At 34.7% G+C, this 21670-nt stretch overlaps 1 protein-coding gene across 1 annotated transcript in view; it reads left to right on the forward strand.

Annotated features, from left to right (window-relative positions):
* LOC147067503 (uncharacterized) overlaps positions 1 to 21670 on the forward strand; it is a 65436-nt gene that overhangs the window by 13998 nt on the left and 29768 nt on the right. The window contains exons 4-12 of the mRNA XM_085953889.1: positions 3292 to 3393; positions 6739 to 6895; positions 7442 to 7589; positions 8813 to 8922; positions 12714 to 12920; positions 16685 to 16864; positions 17875 to 18024; positions 20004 to 20211; positions 20325 to 20383. Of these exons, the coding sequence (XP_085810015.1) occupies positions 3292 to 3393; positions 6739 to 6895; positions 7442 to 7589; positions 8813 to 8922; positions 12714 to 12920; positions 16685 to 16864; positions 17875 to 18024; positions 20004 to 20211; positions 20325 to 20383 (1321 nt within the window). The remainder of the gene's footprint in view (positions 1 to 3291; positions 3394 to 6738; positions 6896 to 7441; positions 7590 to 8812; positions 8923 to 12713; positions 12921 to 16684; positions 16865 to 17874; positions 18025 to 20003; positions 20212 to 20324; positions 20384 to 21670) is intronic.

Here is a 21670-nt window from a genome sequence, read left to right on the forward strand (position 1 = left end):
GGACAATGGTTGGACAAATTCAGTCATCCAGTGGTATCCGAGAGGTACAAAACGTCCGCAAGGTAGACTTAGAGGCCCCTGGATCGTTAAAATGATAAAGTTCTGCGGAAGCACATGGCAACGCAACGCACAGGACCGAGATAAGTGGAATCAGCTCGGAGAGGCCTTCATCCAGTAGTGAATAGATTCAGGCTGATGATGATGATTTTTTTGTGTTAATTTGATTAAAGTTTACATAGAGATCTATTATATTCGGCTACGTACTTTTTCCGACGTGATGTAAATTCATTGTGAACTCTGCCATTCTTGGTAATGTTTACCTATGTGGCAAATGTCTGTTCTTCTAAGGTGCAGAACCTTTCATTGGTAATGCCAGTTAGCTGGGCAATAACTGTTTTTATTGAAATACTCCAACTACGTGAGGATAAGTTTAGATGGACGTTTTTTTATAGATTCTTAAAATAGGGTGGGTTTACTTTGCTCATTCGGTGTACTTCCACGTACTTCACAATTTTTGTATTTACTTTATTTTATTAATATTGCTTCTATTTCTTTGTTTTTTTTTAATACTTTATCTTTGTTTTTCATGACATGTTGTAAACGTCTTAAATTTAATACGTAATTTTTAAAGTGTAGGTACTATAATATTATGTAAATAAATAAATTTGATCATAAATGTGTCTCCAAGTCAAATTTCGTTTGATAGAGACATATCACAGATATCAACACTGACAAAAGATCTTATTTTCCACTGTGGAAAATAGTAGTCAGATAAAGATATATTCTAAATTTTAAACTACTGTTGTCTACAAATAGGTATAACATCGCTTCATTTATAAGCATTCATTCGTCTAATCATTGTCACATATACATTAAAGTCTAATAAGTATATTCAATGACGATTTATTTTCTGAAAGTTACATTTTACCCACAATGGATGCATTGAAATAAAATTGTTATAAACTAACATTTATTTTATCTTGAGTTGCATTATAAAAAAAAACCGTCTAGCAAATATTTGCAAATACTGATATCATCTGACAGTGATATCCACTGAAAGTTAGATAGTGAAATTTAATGTCACTCTGTTTACTTGATATGCTGAATACTTGATCAAACAAAATGCCAAACCAACAATACATTCTATTGTGTCGTTGTGTGCCAATGGTTTATCTAACGAATTTTATTATCTGTATTTATTGGATTTATATTTGTTCACCTACAAGGGCAGAAGAGTTACGTGTGATGATAAGTCGCAAAGACCTTGATTGACTATTTATTTAGTTCAAGGCGAACATATTAAAAAATGTGGAATCGAAATAATCAGTTTAATTCATTTTTTGCATTATTTGTCTATCACTTAAGGGCCCAGCTGATTAAAGTGATATAACATTGGCAGGTAAAATCATTTTGACCCAATAACCGTATAGATAACTAATGATAAATCAAGTATTATATTATTTTATTATTCAAGGCTGAATATATTACACAAGATTATGATTGTAGCATTATCCATTGAGAATAATTTACATGAAAAAGATTGAGAAACGTATTATAATATTAGAAAGATAGGTACTAGAAAAAATCTTGGACCTATTGGGGTTTTATACGATTATGTATGCAGTTGGCCGTATCACAGTTACGGTGAGATTTTTTTTTCAGAAATAAATGGCCGTATAATATTGAAATAAAATTCATACCGAAATAACACACTTAAAAATTACGTATTACAAGCCACCGGGGATGGAAGGGAAAAACAGAAGAAAATACGTAGGTAAGTAAATTAGAAATATATAGAAACATATAATAATTTATATACAATTCTGGTAGGTGCTCATAAGTGTCAAATGTTATTATTGAATCTATTATAATTGGAACATTAGTGTGTGTAATGCTCCACGAACAACGCGTATTTTTTATCGCAATGCTATACGGCAATCTCTTTCCAGTAAGATATCTCACGGTAAACTGCGCTACGGAAAATGTAATACTTACGTACAATTTTTTTATAACCAAGTTAAAGAGCACTTTACCATATGTTTTTCTAATTCCGTCGATAATGGCAACCATATTAGTAATTTTCCTAGCTTTTCCATGTTAAAGTTTTTTATGAAAAATCCTATAAGTATAATGTGACTATATCAATATTGGAAATGTATTCGAATAACTATATCCATAACCTATAAATGTATTTTACTATATATGAGTAGGTAGAAACCTAAAATTCTACGATATTTTGCGATTGACGCTAGTACCCCATTAAGTAATCACCTTACAAAGATCCACAAGAACCGAATACCATGTATCAAGATCTGGTGTCTGCAACGGATTCTGGGTCAGATGTGAAGGTACAAGAAAGAGCGGACCACGCATTCTTTTCTTTATTTTTGACCATGTCCGATCCAAATAGGATCATATGCGCCTCCACAGGGTTGAGGTTTGTATTAACAAATTTATTTTTGTTTTTACGAGAAATCGATGTTAACTTATTAGCTCCATAGTCCAACTCCAAACACAAATTGAAAAACAATATGTGTATTTGCCAGACCCAGAATTCAAACCCCGGACCCACGACATTATAAGCTGATGCGTAAGCCGCTCGGCCATCACGGGCATATCACGCATTATCTGATCATAACTTGAGTACGAGTTAGTTATGGCGACAACCATACCTCTGACCGTCCCACCCGAAGAATATAGACTATCCGCATGGGAAGCAAACCTAGCCTCTGAGGATCTCGAAGATTGGGCAAAGCCAGCAGAGTATCTCCCACCCGGAGCCAGTCTCGGATACCGTACATGGAAAGCCCTAAACAGACTGAGAACCATGGTAGGGCGCACTCGAGACAACATGGCGAAGTGGGGGTTCTCTGATGGCCAAACCTGCGAGTGCGGTGAAATGCAAAGCATGGAGCACCTCTTTTCATGCAAGGCTTAGTCAGTAAGCTGCAATTTCGACGAGATTCTACAAACCGAAGAAAATGGTGTTGCCTTCTCCAACTTCTGGAGCGACACATTGTAGCTATTGAAGACCCAACACGGCGAAGAACCTGAGTACGGATACGACATTAGACCAGAGTCGGCTAAATGCTATGCCTCCTTGGAGATCATTAAATATTTTCTACTTGGTAAAGATACCGCTGACACGATTTGAGAAGACGCGAGAAGATTTGAGAGATTCTTGAACGTGCCACGTGATATCCATAACAACTTATATGACAATCGATAAAGAAGAACACTGCTAATTTAGTTTTCATGGTATTTTTCAAGATGTTTTATTGTCATTTCTAGAGCTGCTGTCAAAACTGCAAAGTTGGAATATTATTAGGAATATCTGGAACTGAGAGATCGTGTGGAGTGCCGGATAACAGCACAATGTACCAATGTTGTAGAGTAAGTCAATTTACGTAAAAATAGTTTATTGTTTTAAATAGAAAACCATTTCTTTTATTCAAATGAATAATTCACAAGATTTTGAGAATGTACCATTCCATATATCGAACATTAAGCATTTCATGTATGACCTACTAGTTTAAATTGTCTTCATTAGATAGGAGACTCGTAGCATAATTTGTTAATGCACAGATTGGCGCGACACCAATGCTTATACGGGTTCTAGTGGGTATATATCTGAAGTGTTTTCAAGTTACAGTTGTAACGGAAATAATCGTGACGCTAAAATAAGTTCGTAGACTTTCTATTTTTGTTGTGCGCATGCGAGAATCCCAAACTGTTTTGTGATAGTTTAGCTGAAACATGTAACTAATGGTATATAGATGTCTATGTTGTTACCTAAAGCATGTAAAACACAATTTATAATTCTGAAAACACACATGAGAAAATACAGCCAATAGAAAAAATCTGTCTTGTAGAAAGTAAGACACCCGGCAGGAATCGAACCTGCGTCTCTTGGGTATCGCGGCCTGTGCATTACCACTATGCTACGACTGCCATGCTTAATTGCGACAAATTTTAACTATTGTCTTTTTAATACCTGTTCATCAGCGCTCTCAAAATTGAGTTATACAGTAGGCGATCGGTTTTTGTATTCTAAATTAAAGTATGTATTACTTTAATTACTAACCAACGTCACGGATCACTCCAATATTTTCTGTTGTAACTTACTTGAACTTGCCAATAATTTATTCTATTTCTTTTATTCAACGAATAATTCACGAGATTTTAAGAATGTACCATTCTAATTATTGAACATACATAATTCTGAAAGATTTTTTCTATTGGCTATATTTTGTGAGTGTTTTCAGAATTATCTATGATCAATAATTAGAATGGTACATTCTTAAAATCTTGTGAATTATTCGTTGAATAAAAGAAATAGTTACTTAATTAAAACACAATTTAATTTGGAAGCGATTCAACATGGTTGATATTTCCACCACCCTATTTTTCTATCATCGAAAATGAATTTACAAAGACTGAAATAATCAGGTTGGTGTAAACAAAATATTAATGTGATATTCTTGCGCGCGGAATACATATAAGAAACATTGTAAGCTGATCGTGTAATAGGCTGAAAATAGATTTATGGTTTTCTTTATCATCGCACGATAACAACGGGAATCGGATCTTCTGGTGTAATATGGCCAAATTACTCTCTTAATATCTAGTGCAGCGAAGGCAAACCTATGACACGCGTGCCACTGGTAAAGATGTGAGATGATTTTGCATGGCACACAAATGTTTTATGTTGAAGAGAGAGAAAACTTATATGGGTAGGTATCTATAATAATTTAAAAAAATATTTTGTTCACAAAAAGGATTTACAACTAAATAAGTACTATTATATAATATTAATAAATAATAACGACATAGCCATGCGTATTTTCTTTGGTTTTTAATAATATTTACCAATCGATGCGCAAACAAAAAATCATTCGTTTAATTTAAATTGCGTAAGGGTGGTCCTTAGGTTTTATACGTCACATATAATATTATCGCATTGACCTCATCAGGCGGTGGGGGAAACCGCTTCGTGAACCTCTGATTTTGATCTATCATCATCATCTATCATTTTACAATGATTGAGACTACTGCAGCTAGAGAATGCCTCATTCAATCGGAGAAATTCTGGTGTCAATTTGTGCGTAAAGAAACAAACTAAGTAATACTCAAGAACTCAATTATAAAATTTGAACTTTTTTAATAAAATTCTTGTAGCTATTTTTTCCGTATGAAAAACTGTTCGGCACGTCAGATAGTCAAAAAATAATATTTGGGAAAATTTGGCACGCGTAGGTAAAAAGGTTCGCCAAACATGATCTAGTGATGATTATATAAATAATGTCACAGCGTAACCTGGTATGTAGATGTGCATGCAGTGCATAACGTGAAATAACAAAAAAAAATGAAATAATTGGATAAGGCAGGGTTTGTTAATCATTTTGAGTCGCTACCCAGATAAGGGTCATAATTGTTTTGGTTTTTGAACCCTAAAAAAATCCATTCCAAAAAAAATCAAAAATATTCGTAATATATTGTAGGTACGTTATTTTATTATCTCAAAGATTTTGTTAATCGACTTAATTTTGGATATCGACCCGGACTACGGTATGGAAACTAACAAGGATACACGCTGAAATAGAGATGGGTGAACACATCAAATGTAAATGAGCTGGACACCTAACTATATAACTGAATGAAGCGATAATTGCTGGACAAGTCTAGTAATCCAGAGGTACCCAAGAGATTAAAAACGTTCGAAATATATGATGAATAAAATAATGGATGATGATATAACTGCATAGTACCTATTCTTAATTTCAAAAAAATATTTGTTTATTTAATTACTTTTTTATTCAACGAATTATTCACAAGATTTAAGAATGTAACATTCTAATTATTGAATATACATCATTTTTTAAAACACTCCTGAGAAAATATATTAAAACCAATAGAAAAAATCTTTTTGAAAAAAGGAAGACACCCCGGATCGAACCTGCATCTCTCTGATTTCGCGCCCACGTAAATATACCACTATGCTACAGGTACCATACGTAATTAGGAAAAATTTAACTAATGGTTCTTGATAGATGCAGGTTCGATTCCTGCAGCGTCTTACTTTTTTCAAAAAGATTTTTTCTATCGATTTTTATATATTTTCTCAGAAGTGTTTTCAAAAATTATGTATGTTCAAATATTTCTTTACCTTACAGCCAGTGTATCTGAGGTCCAAAAAATACACTTGACAATAAAATGCATTTAAGACTTTTCAGCCTCGAAACTTTAATGGGCTTACGACTTTGTGGTTTTAAGAGTCGGATTAATGTTATATACTCAAATGGTGTGTTGACTCTGAATAATGTAATAATTTAGTCCAACAATTTGTACGTCTTGAATCATTTTCGGCTAAAGCGAATTTAAGTCACACTGGAACTCGAAGTAGAGATATTAGGACCTATTTCGAAATACTTCTTAAGTTTCGTTACTGTTCTGGCAGAAGACACTAATTCGAAAAAATTACATTGAGTTAGTTATACCAAAATGTTCCTTATTTCAAACTTTACCGTCTGGAAACCTTCTTAATAAATAAACAGTCTTTATTTTAAAGTCATCCTTTTTATGATTCCCTACTTAATAAACTCACATGATAGACCATTTCAAACATTTTAACAACTTCAAAGTCAAATTACTCAAAATTAGTATTCTCCAGTTAGTGTGTTCTGCCAGAACAGAGACGGTTTATTGTAGGTATATTAATTTTACTTATTTTATTTACAGCGCTCTGTGGAAATGCAGGAAACTACAATCGAAGCGGTAAAAACAACTCCAAAACCAAAACAACCACCCACTACAATCCCCACTACGATTCCAACCACCACCCCGAAGACAGAACCCACCACCACACCGAAAGCTGTAGATAACCGGAGGCAATATGGTAATCGAATAAAAATATTTTTTAAACATCTTCAGAATAATATTATTTAATATTGTTTTACCGTACAAGTTTTCAATGAAAGTAGGATTTTTTTAAAATTTTAATACCAGTTTTGTCAACATATTATATATATTATTATGTTCATCTGTTATCTACTGTCTAAATATTTTCATCATCATCATCCGACCATGTCCGAACCTAATAAGATCATATGGGCCTCCACAGAGTGGAGGTTTGTATTAATAGATTTCGTTTTTCCGTGAAATGGATGTCAGCCACTTGTTCAACCTATTAGGTCCATACTCTGACTCATACACAAATTGAAAAACAATATGTGTACTTGCCAGATCCAGGATTCAAACCTGAGACTCACGGCGCCATAGGGCGACGCTTAAACCGCGCGGCCATCGTGGGTGTTTTCAGGAATATTTAAACCTAACGTAAATAATGTAGGTACGTAATAAAATAAATATTTATAAGCCGTTGTAATATGACTTGAAATCACAGAGAAGGCAAGGTTAAAAATGTACTTCTCTCATTCAACAGTGGTGGAATTGAACCCTTGCGAGATGGAAGGAGATGAGATCTGCGCCCACAAGTGCGAACCAAATGGTAACAGTTACGTCTGCATCTGCAGATCTGGCTTCCGCTTGCATTCTGATAAGCACTCCTGCATCATAATGGAATCTACAAGGTCAATAATTATTCAAGATTATTTTTTCCTAATAGTATGTAATTCCTTTTTTTTCGTAAAATATATAGTAGGCAGTAGCGAAGGGTGGAGGTGGGCTGTTAAGATCCGCCATAAATAGTGCTCATTTAACTTTGTTAGTAATACGTATTTGTTTTAATTGAAATAAGACTACAATTTACAAATGGTGCTGGTTATTTTTTAAAAATCAATTAAACCCTGCCTAAACTAAACCATAATAGTTTTGGTATACTTTGGGCGATGCGACAAAATTGTGCACACTTTTTCATTCATACTTATTTTGTTTTCGTTGGATTAAGAATACATATTACACATATTGTTGGTTATTTTTTTTAAATTCATTAAGCCCTGCCCATCTTCTAATTTATAAAACAATTATAAGGCCAGTGGTCACTTATGGCTGTGAGACTTGGTGCTTAACTCAAAACGAGGAAAACAAATTAGCTGTCTTCGAGCGCAAAATACTCCGCAAAATCTTTGGACCCACGAGTTGGAAGAGCTGATTGAACAGCAAACAATCATAATATACTGTAAGTCCCAAAGACTACGATGGGCGGGACATGTGGAGAGAATGCCTGAAGTTAGAGCGCCAAGGATCACGACGAAGTGGCTACCCCAACGGAAGAGACCCAGAGGCCGTCCAAAAAGGAGATGGGCTGACGCCGTAGAAGTGGACTAGCTTCATATAGGAAGTCCCGGTAACTGGAGAAGTGTGGCGAGAGACCGGAGTGGGTGGAGAGCGGTTGTGGAGGAGGCCAAATCCCACACCGGAATGTAGCGCCATGGAAGAAGAAGAAGAAGCCCTGCCCAAACCAAACTATTATAGATAAAAAAATATTATTCTATCTATAAAATATCCAAAGTTATGTATGATGCAATTATGGTTTGGTTTTCGCAGCGTTTAATTGAATTTTAAAAACTAACCAACACGATCAGTAAATTATGTCAATGAATACAAATACGTATGACTGACAAAATTTAGTGTCAACTATTTATGGCTGATCTTATCAGCCTACCTCCACGCTTCGCCACTGATAGTAAGTAACTACTGTTACCATCGTGATATTCCGGCCTAACTAGATAATTGGTTTATCTAAACATACCAAAGTGTATTTCACTTATTCAAAATTCCCAAAACGGCACAAAACTGTATGTATTTACTACTTCAACGTGGACAAATTAATCAGTTGAATATATGTTTCTAGATGTCGAAGGAAGAACCCGTGCCAACATAAATGCATGGACACTGGAGACGCCGTCATTTGTTCATGCAGAAAAGGATTCGAACTAATGGCTGACAATGTTTCTTGCATAGGTAAACTACACCATACTATATAATTATTTTTATTTACTTAGGTACTTATTATTAAATAGATTGTGACCATCCTGAAATGCAGTCAACTTCTGAGCGACCAATACTCTCTACCTCCCAATGTCCTCTGCTTAGAGTAAGTTTTGTTTTTAGAGGAAGCTTAAAGTTCCCAATAATATCTTTCATTCGGTCTCTCCAGCGCGCCGACCAAGACACAAAACCACCAGTCTCTACTGGCTATCAGGTCCGCACCAAATAATATGTCTAGAAACCGGAAAAGTCATCTCAAATATATGTATAATGTTCCTCTATCTGGAGTATCTGGATGATTGACTGGTTCCTGTTCTCCGAATTAATAACTAATATTTCCTTTGCCAAAGGATATGTTTTGTACCTCTACCATTTTTCAGTAGTTGTTCGATTATTTTCATATTTACTATACTTTTGTTTACTTTATTACTTAAGAGCGTACATAAGTTAAACGGAAAATAATTTTCAACACTATGTGGAACGAAATTTTGCGGCGCGTTGCCATTCGGAGAGATTAGTAGACCTGTTCGCACGTCATTTTTTTTTCTGATGGAGTCGGATGAAAATATTCTTAAATCGTGTAAAGATGACTAAAAAACGTTCCGCATTTACTTGAAAAAGAAAACATGTCAATTAATATACTATTGTTATTACGAATATAATAATAAACATAACATAAAAAGGGCGCATGTTGAACTTTTATGACAAGTTATATTTCGTTCGGCTTGCGTGATTTGCACCCGCGACCCGCAATCCGCGCATCGCCTAGTCACGATCTTTTTAGACCATGCCTCAGTTGAGGTATAGCCTTAATATATACTTAAGGTCCATACTCCATTAGCTAAGGAATATTGGTGTTTATTAGTGGTGAAAGGATTGGCTGCTATGCTACCACTCCTAGGGAACGTCTAATTACAATAAATACGTCTGAGTTAGAGACCATCTTCGTATCCATGTCCCTCGGTTGCTTTTTGGTAGCATTAATCTATGTACACGTCATTAATGCCACGGTTAGTCTTTTTGTACATTCAGGACCTTTTTCAAAGTGCGCACTACGCCGTCTTTTGGATATTCGTATTTTTTTATATAATAAGTCCAAGCGATTTTAATTCAAGAGGCTTGATTGCACAGTGATAATAATATTTACGTATGCTTTGATGGCTGTTTCTAGAATAGAATTCGGATCTGATTTCACTCCCTGTGTTATGTCCACGTTTATCTACCATAACGACGGGAATGGGACAACTGCACGCCAGGACAATTAGACGCCGCACTGTCGTAGAATTACATATACAGAACGTAGACGAGGAATTTTAATCAGTTTCTATCTATTACTTAGTAGTTTTAATTCATTTTACTCTTGACATAATGTTTTTTTTAATGCGAGTTGGGAACTACTATGCCTAAAGCTGTATATAAAATAAAAAAAACTCTTTTTTCGTTGGAACTTAAACATATACACAATTAAATCATTATTCTATCAATTAAATTAAACTCTCACCAACTATTAAATCATAATATAATTATTTTAATATAAATAATATTTATTTTTTTAAAGTACCTACCTATAAATACCTTTCGTCTATTTAATTTCGAATTGCGTGGCGTCCAGTTGTCCGGCGCCAAATCGTCCTAGACCCCATAACTACGATGATTTAACTAACCACTAGGGAAGATTATACAACAGTCAAAATAAAAGAGGCGAGTAATAACAATGAGAGAATGCGTCTTGATCCTGATACTTCATCAAAATAAGACGAAAAAGTTTTCAGACGACAAAGGAGTGCTTAATGTCAAACTACCATACTTCGATCGACATACATCACTAATGTGTCAATTACATTGAGCTACTTTACGAGCTGTTTGTTGCCGAATTTAATAGCGGGCGATTCAGCTACTGCGATTGTGATGATGATGATGACACACAAAACTTTCCATTCGCTGAGAAGCCACAAGCCAGCTACTATTTTGACAAAACGTAGTTCGTTTTTTTGAGGTTGCTACTGCGCTTTACTGCGCTTTACTGCGCAGACGCAGTAGGCCCACACGCCGGCGTGTAGCGTGTAAAGTTTTTTTTTTTAAATTATTAATAACCATGTCCTTGCTTTTTCGTACAAGGTGGTTGTTAGTAACTTTGAACAGTCACAAACACCCAGACTTTGAGAAAAACACATAAATATTGTGTGTCCTGACCGGGAATCGAACCCAGTAACTCTCGGGAGAAGGCAAGCGTCTTACGCACTGCACCACGAGAGCCGCCAGCGTGTAAAGTTGACCGGCTTTCAACTTTTCTCGGTAGATTGTTTACAATCTGCTTGTTAGCTTGTTCAATGATGACACTGGGCGACTTTACGGGCAGATTGTAAATTCGCCAACAAACAGCCCGTAAAGTAGCTCAATGTAATTGACGCATAACCAAACATCGGTCAAAACTCTTAGAACTGGAAATAGGGTCAGCTTTGCATAGTTTGATTCTACCTTTAGAAACTGTATGCTTAACAATGGGCTTAGCCACCCACTAACTGCTAATTTATTGCGTCGTAAAATGTAAACGACTGAAAACCACTGCATCACGTGCGCACACAAGAAGGAGGGTGGTTTCAGGTCCGGACCCCACCCCCCAAGAAAATATAAATTATTCAAGTATATCGAATATTATTTCTTCTTCGTTAGGACCTCATGACCGAGGATCGTGACGCGGATGTTTTATCTGTCAAACAGCTTCTCAACGGGTTGGCCTCACTCCTCTCGGCATTCTACGACACCGTAAGGCCTGAGGTCGCTGGAAAACTCGTTGCATTAATAAATTGGTGCAACCATTAGTGGCATCCAATGTTTGCTTTAATATTCCTATGCGACACAAACAGACACTTACGGTCATAATAATTATAACCGTCAAGCCACGCACGTTCGATAACCACTTGTGGATGCGACAGTTCAATATAACTCATAGGTTAAGATAACACCCTTAATTATACTTGGAGGATGCAAGTGTTTGCATGGGGCGGAGTATCTAGGTATGGGTAATGTACCCGAAAATATCTTATTCCGCGGTTGAAGGGTCAAGAATCTATAATTAGGTGGCGTGGTAAATGTAAAAGTCTGTGGCACCTGCTTGATTTTGTTAACCCCGCCCACACCTATCTCACATTAAAATCAATAAAAAAATATTATAGAAATATTTTTAAAAATGGACCCCCCCCAATTATTTTTCTGTGTGCGCGCCTGAACTGTACTAAGAGATAATGATCTCATATCGTTGATAATTTTCTACATACACGTATCTCAAAAAAAATGTTATGTTTCTTCAATCTATCGCACTATAGGTACTTTCGACCGATCAGTCATATTGTCGGAGATACGAGAATGCGTTTCAACTATACTGTGAATCATTCCACAATATTACTGCACTAAACACGTATCTTCACTTACGAGAAAGAACTTCGGTATAATCATCTGTCGGAGATCAGTATTCTGTGTACTTATTTCTCATTGCTTAAATCTATTTTGTTATAAAGTACCTATGTTTTGAGAGGTGTTTAGTGGAATATGTGCGTATTCAAATTCTGAATTCATTTCATCAAACAACTCAAAACTGACTAAAATTGAAATACGTGTTTGTGGAAAATTAGAGACGATATGTGAATGTTTTATTAATCGACACCATACTAATAAAAATTCACAGAGCCCCCACAAAAAATCAGTGAGGTAATTAGTCTGATATTATATTTCAGCTTTCGTTTTAATTTTGTTACATTCTTTAGATGTGGACGAATGTGAGCTGAAAATACACACCTGTAAGCCGGGGATGAAATGCGTGAACACAGCGGGGAGCTATAGGTGCGCCCCCGATCGAAACGCTCCTCCCAGACCGAGACCGGAAGACAGGAATATGGATCACGGCTCGAAAGCATCAAGAGGAGGATGCCCTGAGGGATTCATGATGAATAAGACCAACCAGGTCTGCGATGGTAAGTAGTATTTTTATGTCCACACTACTGTACGAAAACATCTTCTTGGCTACGTGTAGGGAATCCAATCCCGGGATCCCGGGATCCCGAGCTATTTTCGATACCTATGAATCCCGGGATTGATAAACATAATCCCGGGATTTCGGGATTGATTTTTTTATCAATTTTTATGGAAAATATAACAGAAAAAATACTTTTAATACAAAATAACTACATTAGAAATTAACTGAGTTTGAATGAAGTTTGATGTGTAGGTTGCCGATTCATTTTATTTTTTCACATAGATTATTAAAAATGAGAAAGATTGGTAAAAAAACAATGCTTCGCACTTTTAACAAAGTAATTCCACCATGATATCATACGTTTTACGGCAGTTTCATATTTGGCTGACTAATTAGATTTATGAAGCGGAAAGGCCATAAGTACGCCATGATTATTTGCTTTACTATTTTAAATCTCGCTGATCTATTCATTATGTCTTTACTATCAGAAATAGCAATCTCATATTAAATTCACATTATTATTTATATTACAATATTATTTACTCCATTAAACTTGTGTATTTCCAAGATTTAACGTATACGATATTAACAATAAATGTCTTAAATAGTATAAATTATACTAGATTTATTTTTGACCGATTTTATCAATGTTATTTGTAAATATAAAAATTTGGTAAATTTATTAACAATGGAAAAAAATCCCAATCCCGGGACCAGTCCCGGGATCCCGGGATTGTCAAATTGTAATCCCGAAATCCCGGGATCAGAATTTTGGCTCGGGATTGGATTCCCTAGCTACGTGTTAAAACGGTGAACTAACATGTTCCGCCCATTTTTAACCGAACTTCCATTATAAACTAATAAGCTCCTCCCATTTAGCAAACAACAGCGCCTGGAAGCGTGGCCATGAAGATGTTTTCGTACAGTACTATTCTAATATATTTTTGTATATTTTTGTGTAATACACCAATTAGTTACACTATTCAAGATTTTAAAATTCTTCGAAAATAAACATTACCAGTTAAATTACTGGGCCTAGAGTCATAATCAGGGCTTCAAACCGGAACTGAATCAAAAACCGGAAAAACCGTTATTTTTGTCGGAACGAAAACCAGCAGCGAAACGAAATAAATATCGGTTTTTTTCGGTTCAATACATGTTACTCTCAACTTCAGTTGTGACACATTTCGACATAATTCTCATAATTTATAATTATTTAAAAAAATATATATGGCTATGGCCGTATGGTGCAGCATAACCATTGGTTTCGGAGCGCAGTGCCGAGCTATCATACAAGTATCATAAAATGTTCTAAATTATGGTAGAAAATAAGTTTTTGATACAATTATAAACATTTAAAAATTAATCAGTCGGAGCTGAATCGAAAACCGAAAACCGTTATTTTTTTCTGAACGAAAGCCGGGACGAAAACTGAAACGAAAAAAATAGCGGTTCAAAGGCCCTGGTCATAATTCACATTTTTCAATTTCCTCATTTTTAGTAAACAATGGCAATTGATTCTAAATGCATCAACAATAATTAAAAAAAATAGTTATTTATCAAAAATCGCCTTTAACCGGTTAGATGCCACGACCGTATATATACGGTCTACAATTCCGTGGGCGCAGTGCCGGCCATAGTAAATGACCGTATATATACGGTCCACTTTGACACCTATTTTTACTATCCAATGACAATTATTTTAATAATACAAGCATATGGTAAACACAGCAACATCTCTTGGAATCATTGTGTAATATTTTTGTATTTGCACAAACATTTTTCTGTTTTAAAATCAGTGTTTTAAAATAGCTTCATCTCGTTACCGATATGTGTCGCTCAGCAGGGTTGACACACACGTGTTGACAATATCAGTCAGTTGTCTTGTAATATTTGCATTGCTAACCTAACTTTGTTTTACGGGTGGAATACTAGAATATTGTGATTTTATAGTTTATTTCTTTTATGACAGTTTTATAATCGTGTGTAAGTTTTGTGACAACCCTGACGTTTTGTGAAATATTTGGTTTTGATTTTTTTAATAAATGGCGAAGCAGATGACAAATAGTGCATTTATTTGGTAAGTCTATATGATACACTATTAATTTATTGCCAAAAAATATATATTTATTAGGTTTTATTTTTTAAAAGAAAATCGCGGCCTTTCATGCACGGCCATACTAAAACTCCCGGCATATAACAGGTTTTAGGTAAAAACCATTTCCAAAAATCACTCTTTGGTCAAATATATTCTGGTCCTAAGGTCTTTCTAATCAACTAGGAAGGTTTTTTTTCACACTGTTATGGAGAATCAATACCGGCAAGTTTTCCAGTCGATAGTAGTAGTATCTACTAACAAACGATGCAGAAGAGTGGTTTGAATCTACTTTAATTACTTGACTGCATCAAAAGTTTTTCGAAAAAGTTAATAGATGGCTGAAAATATTAGATTAATTACGGTCCGGAAGAAACCGGAAATTTCCGGGTCCGGTATTAAAAGGAATGAACATTAATCACGGAAATTTCCGGGTCCGGTATGAGAAGGAAACATAATGAGATCCATAATATTTACTTTTAAAAAATCAAATCGACAATGTCACCCATTAATATTCATAATATTTCACTACTATTTTGTATGAAAAATAGTGCTAAAACATTAATGTTTTTTTACGATTTAAAACTTAATTTTTGTATTCTATTATTAGAGTTATTAAGAATATATATATTATTGATATATTATATATTATTTTTACTACATCATGCTATGATACTCAATGACAGTAGTGTAGTAATACAGTATTATAGAAATGAAACGATCACGTGATAAACACCCAGGATTTGAAAAAAAAACACATAAATATATTTTGACCCCACCGGGAATCGAACCTGGAGCCGCCGGATGAAAGCCTTTGTATGTTCCGACAAATACCATTTATTTCTTTACTTATACAAATGTTACTTGCACCGCTTTAACCCGCATCGCCACTATTATAACGTGGCCATTAATTCCTCAAATTTCCTAATTATTCAAATTATACAAATTTCTTTATTATATTAAGGCGCGCGCGCACACGAGGGAAAGATCCCAATTATTTAGATAAATGGTATATTACTACTTGACTGAAGGTCGTTACCCGGGCCCCTTTCATCGCACCATACTACGATACACAAGGCCTGTGTCAGTGAAAGACCGGTGGCACTGCTGCATCTAATGTGTGTTTCAATACTCTGACGTTGCATATTTAAAATACAAGACAGCGCGGACGACACAAACGAATGCTAATAATGCCACGTGCAATCGATAACCACTTGTGGATGCGACAGGTCGCAATAAATCTTTAGGTGATCACCCGTAGTTATAACTGCGCACCAGATTTTCATAGTTTAGAGTGTCTGGGTATAGGGAATGTATTCGGGAAAAATCGTGGGGGGGGGGGGGGCAGCGATTAAAGTGACGACAAGCTATAAGTAATAGGCCAGATAAATGCAAAAGTCAGTGACACTTGCTTGATTTTGTTAACCCCGCCTCCTCCCACCGCCTTAAAAATCAATATGTTATTATGGATATTTCTTTCGAAATGTACCCCCTCCCCCATACTACTTTTGTGTGCGCACCCTGCGTTCTAAAAAACTATGACTTGACATTCAATGCTAAATGTAAAATAATATTACTATTATTTACAGAAATCGTATCACACGTTATTATAATATTATTACTCGCATTTTAATTTGGGAATCTCAGACTTCTGATTTGTATTTTAGATGTGAACGAGTGCCAACGCAACCCCTGTCCGCCAGGTCGAGTTTGCGTAAACACCGTGGGTTCCTTTACATGCGCCAGTAGTGCTTCCAATGAACCCGAACCGACTGTCTATTCGCCCCCTTCAGAGGACAGCTGCCCACCTGGATTCGAATACGATCAGACCATGGAGGATTGCAAAGGTAAATTACACGTCTCACTATTAATCTATATTTATATATTAATGGTTTGATTAATAATAGTACCAATAGTGCAGTACTTCCCAACTATTTTACACCTGCGGTTTGGTAAAAAGGTGAAATCTTATTTCGCGGACCGCAAACGCATAAATTATTTAAATATTATTTTAATTAGTTTTTGCTGTTTAATAATTTGGTTGCGAGAACAAAAAAAATATAACATGAAAATTCTTTTGTTAATTTAAATAATCAGAAACCGATCAGTAAAAGTTGGTAAGTCGATAATATGAGTATTTAGAGTTAACAACGGATTATGTGTCTATATTATTTTTAAAGTATTCTAAACAAAAAAATCAAAGTCATCCGATATTTAGAACATGCACATCAAGCATAAAGAAATTAGCATTATGCCTGATTTTAGATGGCAAATCAAACTTCAAATTGCAAATACTCCATAACACGATTTCGAGACTTACCAACTTTTGGCAGTAATTCTTAGTAAATGGAGACGTTTGAAAGAATACTGTTTTATGTAATCAATATTATATTATTGTGTATGAGCATTATAATAATATTTTGATTCGCATGGCCAGTGGCGTATTTTATTGACGGAAATGGCACAACCGAAAAGGGGGCCTCCTATGACGAATGTACCTACCTACTTATCGATTTCAATTAAACAATGTTTATTCAAAATTAAAATCATAAATTGATTATGAATAGGAATTTATTTGAAAAGTTAAAAATTGTTATCTTTTAATCGTATACATGCGCATGATGCGAAATATTAGCCATCATAAAATTACGTAAATATATTTCCTACAAATTTTACTAATTCTTCAGATCCATAACATTTTCGTCGTCATCATCGTCGTTTTCGACCTTCAGACGCAAAATAGGCCATTAAAAACTTCGCCTCAGTATCTTCCCGATGGATGACTTATCATTAGTTCAATAGTTGCTGCAGCATACATTTAAATGTATATTATAAATTGTTACTAAAATGTTTTCAGATATCGACGAATGTCTCACGCTCACTGATGATTGTAATCGGAAAAGCCAATTCTGTCTCAACACTCAGGGAAGCTTTGCCTGTCAAGACAAAGCTTCAAAGACTTCTTGTCCACCCGGTTTCAAAATGCGATCTGATTCTACGTGTGAAGGTAATATAACACAATTCATGTAACTGAGTGTATAAAATAAATCTTAAATCACACCTAAAACACTGTATTATAAATTAGATTGACATTTACGTGGTTACAAAGTTTTTTTGTTATTCTATACTTTAAGTATTACACACTTATAATACCTTATTGTGAATTACATTTGCATAGTCCTGCACCTGTGCATATACATATATGTGACAAGGCTTGTTAACACAGAGTAAATTGAGATAAATAAATGCATCACTATAAAGTCCAGAGATATAGTCTAATTAACGTAGAATGTGAACGCAGTGCTCTAAAAAGAAAAGTTTATGATCCGGAGTGCTCGATAATTTACCAAAGGTAGGCGGCTCTCGTGGTGCAGTTGGTAAGGCGCTCGCCTTCCACCCGAGAGTTCCTGGGTTCGATTCCCGGTCATGACAAAAAAAACATTTATGTATTTTTCTCAAAGCCTGGATGTTTGTGATTATTCAAAATTACTAACAACCACCTTGTACGAAAAAGCAAGGACATGGTTATTAATAATTCTAAAAAAAAAAAAAAATACCAAAGGTTTACGATTTTTTTTTGTTATATACATACGTAACTACCTTAGACAATTGCAATAACAGTCCGACATCTGATTTGCACTACTACTAAAGATTTGGACAGGAAACGATTTTCAGCGCCGCGGGCGAAAAAAACTATTATTATTTTTCCTTACTTTACCTGCCGTATATAAGATGTGCATGGTTTGTCTACTCCCACGGGACATCACTAAATTACTAATACCTTACAATATCCACAAAAATATTGAATATATCAGAAGGCGAATCCTGGAATATTAAGCCCAAATATTGAATTGTCATTATTATAATTTATGCATTGCATATTTTTAATCAAAACAACACAACATCTTATCGTTTTTAAAAATATATGTGTACGATATATTGTCAAGTTTCTTATTAAACTTTATTAAAATTCGTAATAATAATTTCTGAACCGGAGCGCCATTTTTAATTTTTCCACGAGACGGAATGGTAGTCTCGATAATTTCACGAACAGGAGCCTGTGCATTCAGGTCCATTTGAAGCGCTGTTTGAACGTAAATAATAGACCTTTCTTATAACTGTTTTAACCCAAAAATATTACAAGTCCGTAGAAATGAATCTTTTTAGAAAAATAATAACTCAATTATCACAGAATCAACAACAAATCTAGTTTTAAAACCATTATAAAACAATGATTTATTTTATTAGTCGCCTATAAAAACTTGTCAACAGATATGGATACATTACTGACCTTCTCACGTATTGCCAAGGAAGTCATGTGTTTCTAAAACATGTATTCGTTTTAAATTATCACGCAGTTGATAACATTATTAAAAAAATATTTTATATATTTTTTAAGTTATACTTCTTTTGGTGCGTTTGGGAAATCAGATCAGAGTGTATTTTTGGCGTGTGATATGTAACAGATAATTTATTTTTTCACACGACAAAAAACGCACTCGATTGGATTCGAACCACCGATTGTTCGGTTATCAGCCGAACGCACTACCTTTACGCCACAGTATGATACTGCAATCGTGACGATTATACAGTATAAAATTATTGTTTAGAATTGTTCTGTTTAGTTTTTGTTAGCAGCGAATTTATTATAAAATTTATTACTTACGTAAACAAACTATTAAACGTCAAAGTGACAGTTGGTACTTTAAAAATAAAAACAACGAGAAATCATTATATAATTTAGTAATATAAGTTAAAGTGTATAGAAATAAACCAACGGCGTTCCAATAAGCGGTCCTTTTTCTTGAGTGTGTAATTTAACAAGATAATTAAGAGCTAGTCAAAGAATCTAGTTAATCACAAGTTTTGTTACGCCAAAGAAGTTTAACTTCTAACGCGCGTACATAAATACACACACCGATTTTTTTTTTAAAAGCTCCTATAAAATATTGTTGTGACCTGTTAAATATAGTTATGTTTTTTTAGATATTGACGAATGCGTAGAAAATCCAGATATCTGCCCCCCAGACACAGTATGCGTGAACGATCCCGGTGGTTATGATTGCAAAACTAAGCCATATGGGAAAGCTCCAGTGGCTCCCAAACCACAGCCTCCGCAACTCCCAAGGTTTACACCGATCCCCAGACCAGAGCCCCCTAGACCTAGCCCTTATAAACCCTCCACACATGGAAGGTATTTACATAATATATTATTTAATTACATTTTCAATTCAACTTGACGTCTGATTTATTTATATCACCTACGCCTAATATTTGCTTAAAAATACGTAATATTTATTTTTTCAGCCCAGGCCATCCTCCCTGCCCAAGGGGTTATAAGAAACCCCCAAATGGAGGCTGTGTTGGTATGAGTTATGAATTATATTCATAGATTATTTTAACTCTTTCAATCAAATTTATTCTTCATAAATAAATAGTTTTAAACATATTTATATCACACTTTTTGTGTGTCCCTCTCAGTATACATGAATTTTTTTAAGAAATCATATTAAACTTAGACTTAATTTATTATATTATCATTAATGCTGCCCTTCACAATGGCCTGAGCAAGGCGAACGTTGGCGCCAATTGATGCATGTTGCAACACCGGGACTTTGCCGATATACAGCAAACATTTACCAGCTGACGCGTATGTCACCCCTTCACAATGGTAAGCACCACGTGACATATGGGCCATTGTGGAAAACAGCATAACGGTTTAAAATGAAATCCCTTATAATTTTAGCCATTGTTCTTATTAATTCGCTTGATAAGAGCAACCCACAAAATATTGTAAGGTATATTAAAATGTAATCCATTATTATATACTGTATACATAAACTTCATAATATAAATGTTAATTTATTGAACATTCATTATGAAAAGGTATGTATTACAAGCATTAAAAATGCTGTTATTATATAAGACGCTATGCCGTGTGTAAAATGCTAATTGTAACTGTTACCTGCTTTTTTAAGACATCATAATTTTTATTATATAATGTGAAAGTACGCTAGCTTGATTTTGTTATAAAATATATAATAAATGAGCAATTATTATAGAATGTGTAAGCTTTTGCTGTTGTACGTAATCAATTGAAAAAATATTATGCTGAAAGTGGTTCGCGATTTTTTAAAGAAATGTTTAGAACCATTGGGCTCTAACAACGTTTTTTTTTAATTCTTGAAATCATAAATTTTTGCTATATTTATGTTGCTACACATAAATTTTAACAAAAATCTAAGTTACCTAAAACAACACAAACATATACCCCTCCAAACCAACCCAGCCCGCACCATACTCGGTCTTAATCGAGCGTAACGCAAGGCCATACGTTTGGATGCAAAGCATAAGCAGTTTTTTACGCCTGGTAATGTCTCAGGAGCAGATACCCAAATTTTCAAGTGAGCTATGACCGTTTACTGAGTTGACTTAAGTTAATAAAAAGTACCATATGAGAGAAAAGTATGGAGAACTAACATAAAAGAAAATTAATTTAATTATAAATATAATAAAACAGTAAATTTTCCCTGTTATTACGTTATTCGTCGACTTATAATAATATGTTCAATTTCGAGTACTAAAGGATAGTCCATAATATATTAATATGACGCCACGTTTTAATGGGGTAAGAAATCTGATATAATACGACG

The sequence above is a fragment of the Rhyacophila brunnea genome, unplaced genomic scaffold (assembly GCF_057557595.1).
Source record: "Rhyacophila brunnea isolate RB1 unplaced genomic scaffold, BYU_Rbru_1.0 scaffold_4, whole genome shotgun sequence".
In the NCBI taxonomy this organism is placed as follows: domain Eukaryota; kingdom Metazoa; phylum Arthropoda; class Insecta; order Trichoptera; family Rhyacophilidae; genus Rhyacophila; species Rhyacophila brunnea.